Source organism: Periplaneta americana, chromosome 5 (genome assembly GCF_040183065.1).
Source record: "Periplaneta americana isolate PAMFEO1 chromosome 5, P.americana_PAMFEO1_priV1, whole genome shotgun sequence".
NCBI lineage: Eukaryota > Metazoa > Arthropoda > Insecta > Blattodea > Blattidae > Periplaneta > Periplaneta americana.
The window spans coordinates 173,825,051-173,843,125 of NC_091121.1; the positions used below are offsets into that span (position 1 = coordinate 173,825,051).

Sequence of the window (18,075 nt, forward strand, 5' to 3'; positions counted from 1 at the left end):
GGTAAGATTTTTTTTAGTTTTTGCATCCTGCCATAGACCTAATCCAGTTCTGCAGAAAAGCTCTTGGTAACAGTTGTAAGTTGTCTTTCCTGATGATGGAGCCTGCTATGTATAGCTTCAACCCTAGATCATATATACCCAGATAGGTCGGCCTTATAGGCTTTGAGGTTAACAACTTTTGTCAGGTTTACTACACTGCCATCTAGTTGTTACATAAGGAGTCACGTCATAATTCCCATTTGAATTGCATTAGCGACTGTACTGCCATCTCGTGTTCGTTTACGGTGGACGAGTGGCGATCCTGGCGGTTGTTCTCTTTAAAGTGCTGCCAATTTTAACATAGCAATGAGTTATCTGTTACATATATGATCTAGGCTTCAACCTACTGATGTTTCTACATCTACGACAAGGTGAAAAACTAACAAATTTCCCATGTTGAAGACTGTAAAAATCTTAATTCTTAGTTGTTTTAGATGACCTTTAGATTATATCAAAAAATCAAATCTAATCAAAGGTGAAAACATATACATATGACTTCATATGGAAGAGAAGTAAAGCAGAGGATTTTACATAGGGATGCCATGTTCTGAGAATGTAAATAACGGACAGTTGCAACATTTAACTCGAAGAAAATATGAGGAACTCCTAAAAAGGAGCAAAATTTATGAGACTGCCTCCGTGGTCTGTTGGTCAGCATGCTGGCTTCCAGATCAGGAGGTCCCAGGTTCGATTCCTGGGCTCAGCTCTCGGTGAATTTTTCTTGAAGAAGAGGAATTCCCTGGGTGTCTAGAGTCTGGAAATTTGTATGAATGTGAGTGTGCCGGGTTAATATTAATTAACCAATCATCACAAATATAAAAATACATCAGAACTGTCACTGGGCAGTAACCTGAACACACATTTCAGTGTCACATTGTTGACAAGTAACTCCATCTGTTAGCACAACCATAAAGCATCTAATAGATGCTATAGATTAGATGCTATAGAGTTACCAACAAAAAAAAAAAAAAAGAAAAAAATTATGAGCACAATTACAGAGAAAATATAGAGTGTTTGGCTTGCTTTGGGCCAATAAAGTTCATGCATATGTGGAGACACACAGTATAGGCAGCGGCAATTTCGATTTTTAATGCCACAAAATCTCCTTCTAAATTGTCTACATACTTCTCGACATGAATCAGTTCTCATACAGCGTCCAGCAAAAAGTTCTGACGTTTTTAAGTTGGCAGTAACCATGGCTAAGACAGTCACACAGCAGTGGGAGGATAAGGAATGAACGCCATTATTGATGCCATTTCAGTTGCAATGGATCCGTGGAATGCATTGCGTCGAGTGTTTTCCGTGGAGAGAATTTTCAAAACAAATGATTCAGTAGTTCTTACGCAGCGTAAGTTCCGACAATATTTCAATGTGGGTCGACATGGGTGAGTTACTAGCCGTTACAATTTTGTACTACATAATAGAGCAGCAATGGTTTCATAAATTTGCAATATTGAAAGTCTCGAAGTAGCCATATTTTGTAAATACAGTGGCCGTTTCTGATTTGAAGCAACCAATATAGCCCTAAAGGTACGAACAAAGGTGCTTCATAAAAATCCAAGTTACAAGAGAAAAACATACAACTCAGTACTTTAGGGCATTACAAGAAGCCTGTGGGAGAGAAGTCATATCATACTGAACCATTGCAAGTTGGGTGGAAGCGAGGATTCCAAATTTCGACAAATTAAAATATGTTGTTGTTGTTTTCTAATGCCAGGCATTTGACAATAAAGTCATTTGACCTCTTGCACTCAAATATTTTTCAAAGATATTATCATGGCCAGCCACTGAAGCACAGATTTTGAGGTGTTCCGAATCCATTTCTTGGTTTGAGTTGCACAATGGGCAGTTAGGGGACTGATATATTCCAATTCTATGCAGGTGTTTGGCCAAACAATCATGGCCTGTTGCCAATCTAAATGCAGCTACAGACGATTTTCGTGGTAAATCGGGAATTAACTGTGGATTTTGATGCAGAGAGTTCCATTTTTTTCCCTTGAGAATGTGTTATCAAATTTTGTTTGTTGAAGTCTAAGAATGTAGATTTAATAAATCTTTTCACAGAGTAATACGTAGATTTAGTAACAGGTCTGTAAGTAGCAGTGCTACCCTTCTTTGCTAAAGCATCCGCATTCTCGCTTTCCAGGATTCCACAATGGGATGGTATCCATTGGAATACAATTCTTTTATTGAGTGATATTAATTGAGAGAGCATTTTAGTTATTTCTGCTGTTTGAGATTAAGGTGTGTGTTTAGAGACTATTGATAGAATAGCTGCTTTGGAGTCTGACAATATAACTGCATTTTTAAATTTATTGATGTGGCATAGAAGATTCCTGAGACTTTCACTTATTGCAATGATTTCTCCATCAAAACTTGCTTTTCCATACCCAAGAGATCTATAAAGTAAGAAGAGACAGCACGTAACACTTGCACCGGCACCTTGTTCTCTGGAGATCAAGGATCCGTCAGTGTATAAATGAAGCCAGTTTTGTGGAGGGTACCTAATATTAATTGTCTCTAAAGACAATTGTTTTAGTATTTCAGTGTTTACTTCTGATTTTAGTATTTCTTGTGTTAAATTTAGATTATATTCTATATTTAATAAAGTTAAAGGGTTTGGTTTAATTTGTAGGTTTTCTTTTAAATTCGGGATATTGATTTTCTGTTTTAATTCTTGAACAATGGATAGGAAACTTTTTTGTGTTCTCAATCTACAGAGAGGACTGTATGAATGCCAATTGTTTCCTGGTAATCTAATAAGTTTTTCATATTGAATCAGCGCTTTTTCTTCTATTGTCATTTTGATGCTGTTAATATTAGTGAGGAATATCATAGAATCTATTGGAGTTGTTTTGATTCCACCAGTAACAAATTAAAATATAGATAGTGAAATCACGCACTTTTAACGAGAAAAGAAAAATGTTATTTTATTCAACACAATAATCAGTATGAAATAGCTCATTAGCACATACAAAACAGTCATTACTCATTACTAGTTACTGCGATATTTACCTTTTGTTGTTTCTGCCACTCTTTTGAAACAGCACTCACATCTACGGCCCTGCCTTGTAGCTCGCTCCTAGGTAACCCTGTTTTTAAAATAATAATTATTAACTCATGAAAGTGAAATGTTATTTGATGAAAATTCCTTACCATTCATCAAACCAATCTTAAAACCAATATAAGTTATATGTCTGTTATAGTTGTAATACAAAGTGGAGCAAAATGAACTTATGATTTTGAAATTTTTACTACTCAGTAACCTGGCATTAACATTTATTGAAAGACCTTTCAATTAGGAGGCACAAGTTTGCAATGAGTTTTTGCAAAAAATTGGCCAAAAAATCAATATTCACTTTATTGTACGAAAATATTCTTTGGGTACTTAGGATGTTGACAGTAAAGAGATTTTTTGCCTTTACGTGTTTTTTGAGGTCCAGGAGCAATTTTTATATATGTCACTACTGCATCTCTTTTCACATAATTTTGCCTTTTTCTTGAAACCACATTTATTATGTTCAAAATGCTCCATGCTCATGCAATTTTTACCAGATATAATGAAAACATTAGTACGTGGCCATGCATACAGTGTATTGCTTGAGATCTAATGTTCAGAAGTTTTAAGGATCTTGAAAATTAGGAGCTAGAAAAATTATTATGTTAATACAAAATGTGAATAAATAAATTTCTTGTTTTCGAAAATTTGTGCCTAACGTAGCCTAGATATCATGAATTTCTCAACGTTAAAATGTTGCCTGTGAATCAGGGTCCATATGAAAAAGATTTAAACTTGCTGTACTTAAATGTAATGCGCATGGAAAATTTTGATTAAATCATTAATTTGCATAATTAAAATAAAATTAACTTCGAAACTAACAGCCCGATTGAGCTGACAATTTGTATACACCTTATTCTTGATGCATCTAATAAACAGTTACAAAATGAAAGAAATCGAATTAAAATTGCAAAAATTTCAGTCCTAATGTCCCTTAAATAATATATTTTATGTGTCATTTAATGTTCTATCTGTCTGTGAATTTGGGACCACTACATGGTCAGAAGTTATAAATTTTAGTATAATGTACGAGGCATGTTCTTAAAGTAAATTCCAAAAGGGTGTAGTAAGTAAACGGGAAGATATTTACAAACCATTTTTGTTGCATTGAGTGAGATGAAGGTGATAATGCCAGCAAAATGAATTCAGATTCCAGCATCGAAAGTTTCTCCTAATGGGTTGAGGGAAAACCCCAGAAAAAACCTCAACCAGATAACTTGTCCCAACCAGGATTTGAATCTGGGCCCATTCATTTCACGGTCAGGCATACTAACCATTACACCACAGCAGTGGACTATTTTGTACTATTAAACCTTGTCAATTCATATCACTTCTCTCTGGTCTCTTGAAGAATGTAAAAGTGAGGCTCTACTGTAATTTAACTGATTTATATATATATATATATATATATATATATATATATATATATATATATATATGTATATTTAAAGTGCAATACAGACTGTGGGGTTACTTTTTGCTACAATCTTAAAAGAAGGCAATGTGCACTCTATGAGTGTTATTCAAGAATATATCAGCTTATTCTAGTAGTTGATTACCTGTAGTTTCCAAGTCCTCAACAGCTGCTGCTTCTTCATTTTTCTCTTCGCTACATAAAAAACTATCTCGTGTTGTCTTCTTAGAATGCAAAAGAACTGAAGGCTCATCCAGAAGTTCAAGGATAGGATTAGTAATGTTATGAACATTCTTCACAGTCTTGTCTTGCTTTTCATTTATAACAGCTTCCTTTTCGGTACTTTCTGTCAATTGATCACGTCTGTCATGCACTTCAGAATCATTTGTCAACTGATCTTCAAATTCTCTTTTATAATGTATTTCATTTGCATCAAATGCTGTACCCTTCAAATCAAACGTTTTTAATGACTCATTCAAGAGGTTTTTAAAAAGGATATCAGTAATTCTCTCAACTTCTTTGGAGAGCTTTTCATCATGTTCTCCCTCCATTTTATCGATGTCTCTGCCACAAATATTCTCTTCAACTTCTTTTCTAAGCAGAGTTTTAGAAACCTCTGAAACAGGACTAGGGCTCTCAGATCTCTTTACTTTAAAAAATTCTTCCAATTTTCGAATGTCATTCTGACTGTTTTCTTCTTCTTTTCCAGCAATCTCTCCTTCAGCATTATCAGATTCTTCTTGCTTGAATACATTATGTACTATGTCACATATAGAATCTTCCAAAATATTCACAGCACCATAATTTTTATCAGTAAAGGAAGGGGAAAGCTGTTCTTTTAAATTCTGCCCAGAAGCGCTTCTTACACTGTCCTCCTCAATCCTTGTTACAAAATCATTTTCTTCTTCCATCTCTGTTTCTTTTGGGATAGATTCTTCCTCTTCTAGAGATTCTTCAAATTCTTGAATATATGACTGTCCTTTGGAAATTACAAGCTCGTCAATAAGAGATATCGAATCAAGCCTCTCATCATGAATTGATGGCTCTTCTTTAGAATGCAGCAAATTAGGGATAGAAGATTTTGATTCAAATTTATCAAGAGATTCTTGAGTAACAGATTCTGAATCATCACCTTTTCTTTCTGTTAACTCTTGAATAACAGAATAAGTTGTATCATTTTCTTCAATTAGTTCCTGAATATGATATTCTGAATCACATTTCTCTTCAATTAGTCCTTGAATATCAGATCCTAAGTCACATTTTTTCTCAATACATTCTTGAACATCAAATCCTGCATCATGCTTTGCTTCAGTTAGTTCTTGAATACTGGATTCTGAATCATGATTTTCTTCACTTAATCCTCGGACATCAAATTCTGAATCATGTTTTACTCCAGTAGATCTTTCAATTATAGATTTTGATTCCAGTTTTTCATCAAACACGTCCTCAATAACATAATCGGATTTATTTAAAAATTCATTAATTATAGTTTCAAAATTTTGAGTACATGTTATGGACTTCTGCATATTACTCTGCCCTTCCAAGTTTTCTGGTATGTCTTCCATTTGTTCTATTACTTCAAATTCTTCCTCTAAGTCTTTTTTAACTGGAATGTTCTGTTGCCTGCTATTGACACTACTAGGCCTAATCACGAAACAATGTGGAACAGTTTCTACATTCGAGTTCTCAGAAAAGCCATTCTGGATCTCTAACTCAAGACTTACATATCCAGTACTACTAAGTTCACGCAATTCTTTAGACTGACCCTGCAGTATGCTCTTCTTAGATGTAACGTCCTTGGAAGAAATCTGCTGAGAACTTTCTATAGTTCCAGACGATTGCAAATTTACACTTTGTCCTGTATCAGATTTGCCTTCCTCTTCTCTGTTCTCTTTTTGTTCCAGTACTTTCCTTTCTGACAGCTGTTTAATTGTGTCACAAGATGGGGAAAGTTCAATTTTATTATCATACAACACGTTTTCGGATAATGAAGATGTATCAGTCAAATTATCTCTACTATCTTCAAGTTCTTTCCTAGTTTTGCTGATATATGCATCATATTCCTGTAAATACAAACAGTGTTTTATATTTTGATTCATTACTGCAATATATGTATTAAACATAGCAACCAAAAAAAATTATTTAATTCTTAGTGAAGTACAGTATTTCATCGTATAATCGTCGCACATTTATTTATATACAAACTGATCAGGACTTTAAAATTTCACTGCATAATCGTTGCATGGATATTTCTGTTTATCACGATCAAGAATTATTTAAAAATAACATGCCGCCATTGCAACACAAAGTATCTTTATGCTGAAGGTCGAATGTGCGAGAAATAATAGTGGCAGCTGACAAAAGCGAATGGAATGGGGGTGCGAGATGTTAGCACCAAGCCAGTAGTCTGAAATGCCTTCAGTTAAGTACAAATGTTGGTTCTGAATATTCAAATACTTTTTTTAGACTTAAAACAATCATCTTTCTGCAGACCAGTCCAGTAGTCAAATAATATCAACTTCAGTGTATCAGATGTACCGTTACATGTGATTCAACAATACTGTGAATGTTTTTAGTCAATAAAAAAATGTTTTTAATTCAATAACACCACAGTAATTTTTATTTTTTTTAAGGTATTATTCACATTATAGTTCCAGTGTCACACACTATAGTCGGGACGCTGTTATTCCCAGCGTGACTCCTCCTCTTTGCTTACGTCTTAGGACGTCAAGGCTCTATAAAGTCTAGGTAGGTAGTATCGTTCGCTATTTTTGTTCTTTCGTTGCCGAGCTACCAGACGAGGGATCTATTTGCTAAACCGTTAAACATTATCATGTCGTAGCTCCTATGATAATAAATCAAGCGCAATGTAATTCAGCAAATAAATGAGCAGTAAATAACGTCCTCGTGTGCTTTCTGCAAACGCCAACGAAAGGCCAAAATGGCGGGCGATTATATATTAAGTATTTATCCAGCCTTAGGAAATGCTTAACATCTTCATCAGCGAATCACAAGACGCACACATTTAAATGTATCCGACCTGCAATGTGATAGCCTGCCGGAAATTAGAGCGACGGGACTATAATACCAGTTTCTCTCCTTCCCTTTTCTGCTGCGAATCACAAAACTTGGTCCTGCTTACTTGCACATTCCCCTGTTACATGGAAGCTGATCACTGAAAGTTGATGCGACCAACTGTTAACATTTTAATTTATTCTTCACATAATGGGTGCACTGTACATACATTTTGACGCCAAAAAAAAAAAAAAAAAAAAACGATTATGCGACGAAATACAGTAATATCTTAATTTACTTTACATTTACTTAATGCCTATAGTATGAGTTATTTTTTTTTTATTATTGTTATTACTTGTACTATATTAATAACAGGTAAAATCTGCAGTGCAACTACCTATAATTTTCAATCTTATGTCTTATCATGTTACAAGTATTGACTTGTTAATACATAATGTTTATAAAATTAACATATGAACGTTTTCGCCTACTGTGGCATCATCAGAGATGATTTGTATATTACGATATCTAACTAGGTTATGTGACAGAATCGAGAAAAGGGCAAAGTTTCCTTAATTACACATAAACTGCAATTTTGAATACTGATATTCTTTCTTTTGTGTACATAAAATTTATTCACCACTTTTTTTTATTAGAGTAATTCGAAACATTAACCCTTATTATGGTCAACAACACTGTGTCAAATAATATGACATACTAAGACTGTACTAAATGTGCAAAAATAATTCATTACTTGAAGCTGCTTTAGGAGTATCTGCTCTTTGTTCCTTAGCTGTTGCTTCTTCTTCATTTGATACTCCCTAGAAAGTTTTTCTGCTTCATGTTTTTTCTTGCGAAGTTGCTCATGCAGTCCCTCTACCCGTCTTTCTAAAGCAATGATATCAGTTCCGGACTCTAAACAAAGGCAAAACATAAATCACAACATGTAAACATTTTCGATTTACAATAAATTAACCTCAATGATGTATTTATAATTTTGTTTTAGGAAGTGAGTTGTTTTTTTTTTTTTTTTCCTTTACCTGCCCAGCTGATCTACAATTGAAGAATGTGATCCCAAAAATCGCTTAGTCTATTTGGCCATTTTTATGATTTATGCATTATGAATTATTCCAATTCAGAAACAATTAAGTAAACTAAAAGAACTCCAAAAGGAAATAACATTTCAATAGATACCTAGTCATTGTGGTATACCTGGAAATGAGAAAGTCAATAATATTGCAAAACAGGCAACATACAGTAAAACCCCAATAAGATGCTGTTCAAGGGACTGCGCATAAACTGCGTATTACGCAGGTGTACTAATTTCGAAATACATACAGCATCTACACTGTATTAACATTTTTCTTTATTCAAATACATGATTCACGAAAGGTAATACAGTATTACTCCATTATGTAATTACTGATGTCAAAGACATTTACAATATGTATTGTACTTAATTTTTTGGAAAAAAAAAAGTCATTTATAGTTGTTTGCCGTGTGCGCATTCTCCAAGTCCTCATATTTACCACATTTCACTCTCTTGCGCTTATACTCTCCCGATGTCGCACCTGCAGCGATTGAATCGCGATTTTTTTATTATCGTCCTTAATGTGGTTATGGGATGCCTAATGAATCAGAGAGTTGTTTCTGAGTAAGAGTACTGTTCTCATCATACTTTCGTAAGATTTTCAATTTTTCCGACACAGAAAGTGCTTTTCGTTTAACATTCATCGTAATCACATTCACACACATACTTCAATACACTAAAGAACAACAAACTGACCAGCAAAAATTTCCAGAATTTATTATGACTGAGTGAGGAATGTTGCTTGAGAGAGAGGGTTAGCAAGAGGGTGAGGTATTGTAACTGTATGTATGCTTTAAGCGCGCAGGTAAAGAGTCGAATAAGAGAGTGTATCAAGAGGGTGTGGTACTGTACAGTAAGCAATGCGCAGGTAAAGGGTCGAATACCGATACTTTTCAGACTAATGGCACCAGTGAGTTCAATGGCCAAAATGTTTCATTGCTGTTACAGTACATTGCTGAAAATTACATCAAACATATTCCACAATAATAGCATATTATGCGGGACTTGAGAGCAACAAACGGGGTATTTTATAAAGGCATTATATATGAAATGTGTAAGGACTGGACAAAAAGAAAGCGTATTACATGGGATAGCGTAATAAGCGGGCACATCTTATCGAGGTTTTACTGTATTTGCAACCAAGACCTCTTCAAGTGATATCTCTATCCAGTGCTTTTGCTTCAGTAAAGTCTCATTTTACAAACCTATGGATTTTTTGTAAACATAATCACGGTATGATAGATAATGACGTGGTAAAGTTTTATTTCTGTGAGTCAATTAGTTTCTGAGTTATTAACAAAAATATTATAAAAATTTGCATATTTCAAAATAAAATTTGTCGCTCAATTTTTCAGTAAAATGTTTGAAAAATTTTTTTTTTGCAAGATCAGTGACATATTTAGAAAAACACTACGCATCAGTTTTCCTATATCTTTACTACAAAAGGAGGGGGGGGGGATATTTATAACCACTGCATACTTAAAAAAAAGAAATTTTCCATTCCCACTGTAAATATTTAATTTTTTATTTCAAAAAGTATTCATTTAATCATAAAACCCATGCACTACTTTGTTAACCACACTATATAGAACATGCAGTAAAAACTTAATGTTCCTAGTATCAAAATTATAGGAGCCTTTACACTTCAAACCTGACGAAATGTGCTGAAAAAGAAGTAGAATTGAAGTACAAGGGTGAAGCCATTTATATACTGCTTAATTTTTATGCTTTCGAGCACCGCAGAGCATATAACATATAAATAAGAGATTGCTGATTCATTTTTCACAAAGGAAAATGCGATTTTTGACTGAAAATTACTAAAATTTCACCTGTCACACGCTCTCCTTGTTTTAAGTGCTATTATTGCTTTATTTATTTATTTCTGTTCTTGAATTGCACACATCAATCTTCTTAATGTATCCAGCTGTTTGCTGACAACATAAAGTCCACTATAGTCTATTCAGTTGTTGTTTTGCATGAGAAATGAGGAGTATTTTGATCGGTGTTCATTATAGATGCCTGTTGCTAGTAGCCAGAGGTGGGGTGTAGTCAATATATACTGCAGGGCTGTGTCTTCTGCAACTGGTACTGATGATTTTAATTTACTTCTTTTGTGGTTTATGGATGGACAGTATAGAAGAATGTGTTCCAGATCTTCATCATGATTATTACACCACAGACAAGCAGGATTATCAGAAATGTGAAATCGGTGTAGGTACAATTGAGTAACAATGTGATCTGTTCTGGCTCTTGTTAAAAATGTTTGAACATGTCTGGGGAAGTTTTTGTACATTTCCAGGTCATTTGGTTTCTTTTGTACATATTATTTTAATGTACCGAAGTACATATGATATTTCCATGCATATATTCTGCGTCATCATACGATGAAAGAGTAATGGAACGGAGAAAAATTCTCTCCAGCGCCGGGATTTGAACCCAGGTTTTCAGCTCTACGTGCTGATGCTTTATCCAATAAGCCACACCGGATACCATCCCGGCGTCGGACAGAATTGTCTCAGATTAAGCTCCAACTCTTGGGTTCCCTCTAGTGGCCGCCCTCTTTACTACGTCATAGATGTCTATGAACGTAGGACCGAAGTCCACACATGTGCTGAGGTGCACTCGTTATGAGTGACTAGTTGGCCGGGATCCGACGGAATAAACGCTATCTTAAATCACGCGAGAGTATTTTTCTCCGTTCCATTACTCTTTCATCGTTCTTTTGTACAGACTGTAAAATTTTTCCTTTGTCAGAAGAGAGCCAATTGTTGATCCATAGGTTTGTAAAATGAGACTTTACTGAAGCAAAAGCACTGGAAAGAGATATCACTTGAAGAGGTCTTGGTTGCAAATATGTTGCCTGTTTTGCAATATTATCGACTTTCTCGTTTCCAGGTATACCACAATGACCAGGTATCCATTGAAATGTTATTTCCCTTTGGAGTTCTTTTAGTTTACGTAGTTGTTTCTGAATTGGAATAATTCTATGTGCATATGGGTTTGGTACATAAGCTATTTAATTATATTAAATATAGCCCCCTTGGAGTCGGTACATATGCAAATAGATTTTTCAGAAATTTGAGTAACACATTGAAGAGCAGCATCAATAGCTAGCAATTCAGTGTCAAGACTGGAGGAGGATGAACATGGTATGAAGTAACTTTCTTGATATTTTGGAATATAATACCCTGCTCCTGATGTCCCATTATTAGGGTTTAGAGATCCAACTGTATAAATATGAAGGTGATCCTTGTATGTGCTGCAGAGTAGTTCCATGGCATCTAACTTAAGAATGTATGGAGGATCATTTTTGGAATGAGTTCCTGGAATTTGAATTGCACACATGAAGGATGAAATAGGAGAAGCAGTAACAGAAAATGATGAGATGAGGAAGATAGAGAACATGAAATGAGTGAAATAATAGTATTAGTATATGCCACTCTTTGAATCACAGTGACTCAAACACAGAGGATTACTACGTTCTTACTTCATTAATCTAGTTTTGACAGAACTCGTAATTGTAAGAATCCATACCTGTCAATGGTGTATCTGTTATTTCTTCATAGCTGTTGAATTTATCTACAGAGTTCTGATCCTGTTTCAAGGAAGTATCAGGAAGTATGAGAGCTTCTTCTGAAAACTTTTCCTGATCTCTTACTGGCATAAACTCAGAGAGATTATAAGATTCTGATTCATGAGTTGATGAAGATTCCTCCACATCCTCAATAGAAGGCAGGACAGATGGCAGATCCACATGTGTGGCACTAGCACTAGAATGATCACAAAACACTGACATAGTATTATGTACTAAGAAACATCCACTTTTAATGCATAATACACAAATGTCCACAACATTACAATGTCACAAATATATTCACATTATAATATTTTATAGGTACATTGCACAAACAATTAGCATACTCTTGAAATGAATACATGTCGAAGTCCACTTTGGTTTCAAATGGCATTCACAGAACAAAATATCTGACTGAGTGTGCAATTACAAAATTACTTGTGCCATATTGTGACACATGAACACTAGCTTTCTGTATGTGACTCGCTTTCCATTCGGTACCAAAGATAAGGTCACTGGAAGAACATGGGTCGAATCACATACTTTTTTTTTTTGGAGGAAGAATGTAATATTGTATTCTATTTTTGTTTCTTATTTACAATGTACAGTGTGCGCACAAAGTCCGTATACACATTACATTACAAAGTCTGTATACAGATTACAAAAGGCGCAAAGTTTCTCTTAGAAATTCAAAACATCTATATGTGTCCTTCTTTGGTCTCTGCATAGTCGAATGCATCGCCACGTTTTCTTGTTTGTGTTAACAAACATTCTTGGGGTTAATGTCTGGAAAGCTGCGTGCACAGCATTTTCCAGTTAATCAGCAGGATCTGTGATAAATCGCGCATTTGTCAGAAAATATTACCTTTGCCTGCTGAGCCATCATTTCCAAAGTTCGAAATGAAACATGGAGTAAGAAGTAAATATTAGATTTCGAAGTTCGTAATTGTGACACACACTGGTAATAAACTCTGCTATATTTTCAACTCCCTCACCTCAATATTGATTGATTGTTGTTATCATCATCACTCAAAGAACTGCGACTTCTGTGATCCTGCAAACATTTAACAGTATTAGTAACTCTTCATACAACTAAGAACATTACATTACATCAATTAAAGCTACCATTCATATGGGAATTTCAATTATAGTTCAATAAGAGTTTTTTTACCTCCTGTAAGTTTCTCCCCCTGGACTGAACAGACTTCAGGTACGATTTTATTAGAGCTTTCTGCTGTCGAAGTGCATGCTTTCTTTTCATTGTTGCCCTCACAAGTCTCTCATACTCCCTAAAAGAAACACTTACTATATCAATTTGTCTCTCTAAATAGATTCGTATGTGTACCCATTACACTTACAAAGTATTTTCTATAAGTGTTAAGCTAAGCACACACTTATTATGTACATCTGTATCACAGCACTATATCTAAACAATGTGAATGAGATTTTTTGTTACAGTTCAACTGCTTATTATAATAAGGTTCTATCTCTACAAAATTTATTTTGCAGATCTTTTACATTGACGTTTTAATGTATAATATAGGAATAACTACTGCAACTATCCCTGGATTACAATAGATAACAATATAATATCTCTAAGTGAGTTACAGATTTACATTTGAGGCAGATATTCTCTGTTACAAAAATACGTCTTGTTTAGACATAGAACTTTTTTTTTGTTATTCTTAGTACAATAGTACATTATGCAACGAGCCTGTAATGGTAGTAATTAAGACGCAAGTTTCATAATTTTCATACAAACGTCTTAATTACCATTATAGGCAAGTTTCATACGACTTTTTATGCTCGATCATATTTCTAACTTGAAATTATTCATAAGCATTCATGTTATTCTTATCTGACTGGGGAGCGGAACTGACCTTGTGCAATATCTCCTAAATTGTGAGATGTGCGCAGACGCGAAAGTATTGATTTTTTCTGAGAAACAAATGTCATTGACCTTGATATAATCTAGAGAGTAAAATAAACACTAATCTTGATATAACCTTGAAATTGATTTAGACATTGAAAAACGAGATGACAAATTGAATTTATTTGAATATATATAAATTCTAAATTATAGACATCAGCTCAAAGAAATTGAGTGACCACAAGGATCCTGAATACAATAAACATGTACAATATAATGAGATGTGATACATTAGAGAAAAAAGAAAGTTAATTGTTTAAGGCAAATATAAGTGGATTAATTGAAATACAGATGATGATGTAATATTTGAAGAGAATCCTTGATAATATTTATAAGGACAGACATTACATAATCAAAAGGAATGTGAAGTTCCTTAAGATAATTCCATGTGAATTTGGAAACAGAACCTCTACTGCCAAACAGCAGTTAATTACAATTAACGCTAATTATTATAGTAACAGAACATAACCTTCTGCAACAGTATTGGATTTCCAGCCTCCGTGATGTTTCGCTAGTTGTCTTTCGATTGCATATCTGAGAATAATCGATACTTGCGCTTTCATATTGCTACAATGGTGTTTTCTGATTGGTGGAACACCTGAACTTTAATGAATAGGTGTACTTTAATGAGGTCCATTAAAGGGCTGCTACCAGGTGTATAATTACTACATTTCGGCATGGTCGAGTATAAAAGTCATTATAAAACTGCCTTTGAAGGAGAACTACTTGCAATTCTAACTACTGTTACACATTATTGTCAGTGTTCGAAAATGAGGTGCTTAGGAAAAAATATTTTGGGCTAAGAAGGATGAAGTTACAGAAGAATGAAGAAAGTTACACAATGCAGAACTGCATGCATTGTATTCTTCACCTAACATTATTAGGAACATTAAATCCAGATGTTTGAGATGGGCAGGGCACGTTTAAAAAAATTTTCATGTGAAATATGTAATTAAAAATTTCTCTAATAAGAATTTTGGAAGCATACTATGTTTGCCATTTCATATTTTACTTCATCTTACATATGAGCAATTTTTAACAGTTTTAAAGCTGTTCTCAAATAAATCATCACTTCGTGTTATTTTTTTTTCTAATGAAGATTGAATACAGACAGAAGGCATGTCATAAATGACCTCGTCAGTATCGAGGATGTTGAAAACGTCTATTTTGGTAAAAATCTCGAAGTAATTTTTTTCTATTTCAACACTTTCATTTGACACTTCACATAATGAGAAAGTAATAATAAGGGAGAAACTGGCAAAATATCAACAAGATCTGTCTTGATGATACCTTCTGCCTTGAATTTTGTCTCTGTTCACACATTACCTGTACTTATAGCATGCAGCATTATGATATGATATACGAGTTTGGAACAAGAGTGTATGTGTCTCTTTCTCTCTCTCTCTCTCTCTCTCTCTCTCTCTCCATATATATATATATATATATATATATATATATATATATATATATATACCTTTAAGCAACTTAGTTTAAGATATAGAACAATGATATAAAAATAATTCTTATTTACCGTTTATTTTCAGCCTTGACTTGTTCCAGATTTTTCACCAAACTCGATTGTTTCTTCAATGCAGGGACAAGGTACTCATCTCCTTCCCCTATGTGTGTGCTGCAATGAAAGCATGAAGTGGATGATGGAAAAACAAGCTTCAAACATAGTCTGACACTGTTTAACACAAAAATACGCAATATCTGTGCAATACCTTGAGAAGTAATTAAACTATGCACATTGAAGTGGGCAATAGAATACAATAAAATAAATAAAAAAAAACCTTCTATGCATTTTATAATTAAGTGCATGGAAGTCTGGCAACAGCGCATTGCTGGCTCACCCACAAAAACACACATGATCTCGGTTTGAATAGCAGCATTCCGTCCCTCAGTCACTGCAGCAGGGTTGCCAGACTTCCTAATGGCAGGAAATAATGATACATGTCAATCTTTTTATTTAATTTGCAAGAAAACCGTCCATTTTATTTAAAACTGCATAGGGATAAGATATCCCTTAGTACAACAGTACAACACAGTAAGAGTATATTTGCTGACGATATAATTCATTTTTTTAATTTTCCGTAGCGTAGTTTCAAACAGGAGGGTTGCCAACATTGATTACATGAATATGCTGTTGGTTATCATTTAAGTATTTAGGCGTTTTTAATAGCTTTATAGTAAAAATAATGCCAATTTCTGAATACTAGAATAGAAAAGCAAATAATAGATAAGTAAGCTATTGCACGAGTTTCATAATCCAACATGAGAACATAACCACAAAATGTATATTGAAAAGTCAACATGGAGATGGAAAGCTGCAGCATGACTGCGGCTGCAAAAGTAGTGCCTTGTGTGTGAACAGACTCGCAACCTCCAGTTGCAACTTTTGCAGTACTCGGGTTGCACAGCACGAAATGTAGTGTGCAGCGCACTACTTTTGGCTTATGTGTGAACACAACACGCAACTTTTGCAGCTGCTATACAAAAGTTGCACAGCAAAAGTAGCGACATGTGACCGTACCTTAAGTCCATGCTTCGCTATTGTAATAGAGGACAGTCTCAACCATTGCTTTGATCATATGTAATTTAGTCTTCCTGGATATGTTGTTTCATGATATTTAATTTAGAAATTCTAACATTTTTCTTGCTTATACAATATGTACATATTTTAACATCCACATGTCCAATGCCATCTGTAATAACGGTAGTGTCTACATATATTTAAATTTGTATAATTATCCAGAATTTTTATAGTGCAAAAAATATGTTGTTGTTTTCTAATGCCAGGTGTTTGACAATAAAGTCATTTGACTTCGTGCACGCCAATATTTTTCAAAGATATTGTCATGGTCAGCCACTGAAGCACAGATTTTGAGGTGTTCCGTATCCATTTCTTGGTTGAGTTGCACAATGGGCAGTTAGGGGACTGATATATTCCAATTCTATGCAGGTGTTTGGCCAAACAATCATGGCCTGTTGCCAATCTAAATGCAGCTACAAACAATTTGCGTGGTAAATCAGGAATTAAATGTGGATCATGATGCAGAGAGTTCCATTTTCTCTCTTCGCGATTGTGTTATCAAATTTTGTTTGTTGGAGTCTAAGTATGTAGATTTAATAAATCTTTTCACAGAGGAATACGTAGATTTAGTAACAGGTCTGTAAGTAGCAGCGCTGCCCTTCTTTGCTAAAGCATACGCATTCTCGTTTCCCAGGATTCCACAATGGGATACAATTCTTTTATTGAGTGTTAGTAATTGAGAGAGCATTTTAGTTATTTCTGCTGTTTGAGATGAAGGTGTGTGTCTCGAGACTATTGATGGAATAGCTGCTTTGGAGTCTGACAATATAACTGCATTCTTAAATATAACACCTACCGTATTTCCATTTGTATTAACTTCATGTCTGCTTTAGTTCTTTCCTTGAGAAGTTTAAACTTTTCATTAAGCAAGTCAATGTGTCTTTGAGCAGATTCCTTTTCCTCTTGAATTAATTTATCAATCTGTGCGAGAAAGAAACAATGTACAAATTTTAAAAATAATTAGAATTACCAAATACAAAGTTTAACAATGTATTTAATTTTTAATAATATTGTCGAAAAATAAATTAAATACATTTTTAAACAGTTTAACCTAACCAAACAAAAATAATATACAATATAATTTACAATAACGAACAAAATAGCATCATGACTAGAATTAGGCTTCTGGGTAATCCACTGCGTGCATAAATGACCTAGTCGCCTGGATTAGTTTGGTGTAACGAGTCCAACAGAATAGAGGACCTCTCTGGTCTTTACCCCGATGATAGAACCTGTATGCAGCTCCGAAACATTGAAAATGTCAAGTTCCAGGACACAGTGGATAACCAAAAGTTTAATTCTAATCACAGTCACCGTGGAAGCCTAAAAACTCATATAATGTGATGACTACCTTACAACTTC

General features: G+C 34.3%; 1 protein-coding gene across 3 annotated transcripts in view; it reads right to left on the reverse strand.

The window, feature by feature from the left end:
- The window catches only part of LOC138700286 (centrosome-associated protein 350-like), a 54,746-nt gene that overhangs the window by 10,271 nt on the left and 26,400 nt on the right, over nt 1–18,075 (reverse strand). For all 3 annotated transcript variants that reach the window (XM_069826792.1, XM_069826790.1, XM_069826791.1), the window contains exons 11-18: nt 17,510–17,634; nt 15,652–15,750; nt 13,362–13,479; nt 13,186–13,244; nt 12,151–12,386; nt 8,281–8,441; nt 4,657–6,574; nt 3,055–3,131 (exon numbers count right to left, since the gene is read on the reverse strand). In XM_069826792.1, coding sequence (XP_069682893.1) covers nt 3,055–3,131; nt 4,657–6,574; nt 8,281–8,441; nt 12,151–12,386; nt 13,186–13,244; nt 13,362–13,479; nt 15,652–15,750; nt 17,510–17,634 — 2,793 coding nt within the window. The remainder of the gene's footprint in view (nt 1–3,054; nt 3,132–4,656; nt 6,575–8,280; nt 8,442–12,150; nt 12,387–13,185; nt 13,245–13,361; nt 13,480–15,651; nt 15,751–17,509; nt 17,635–18,075) is intronic.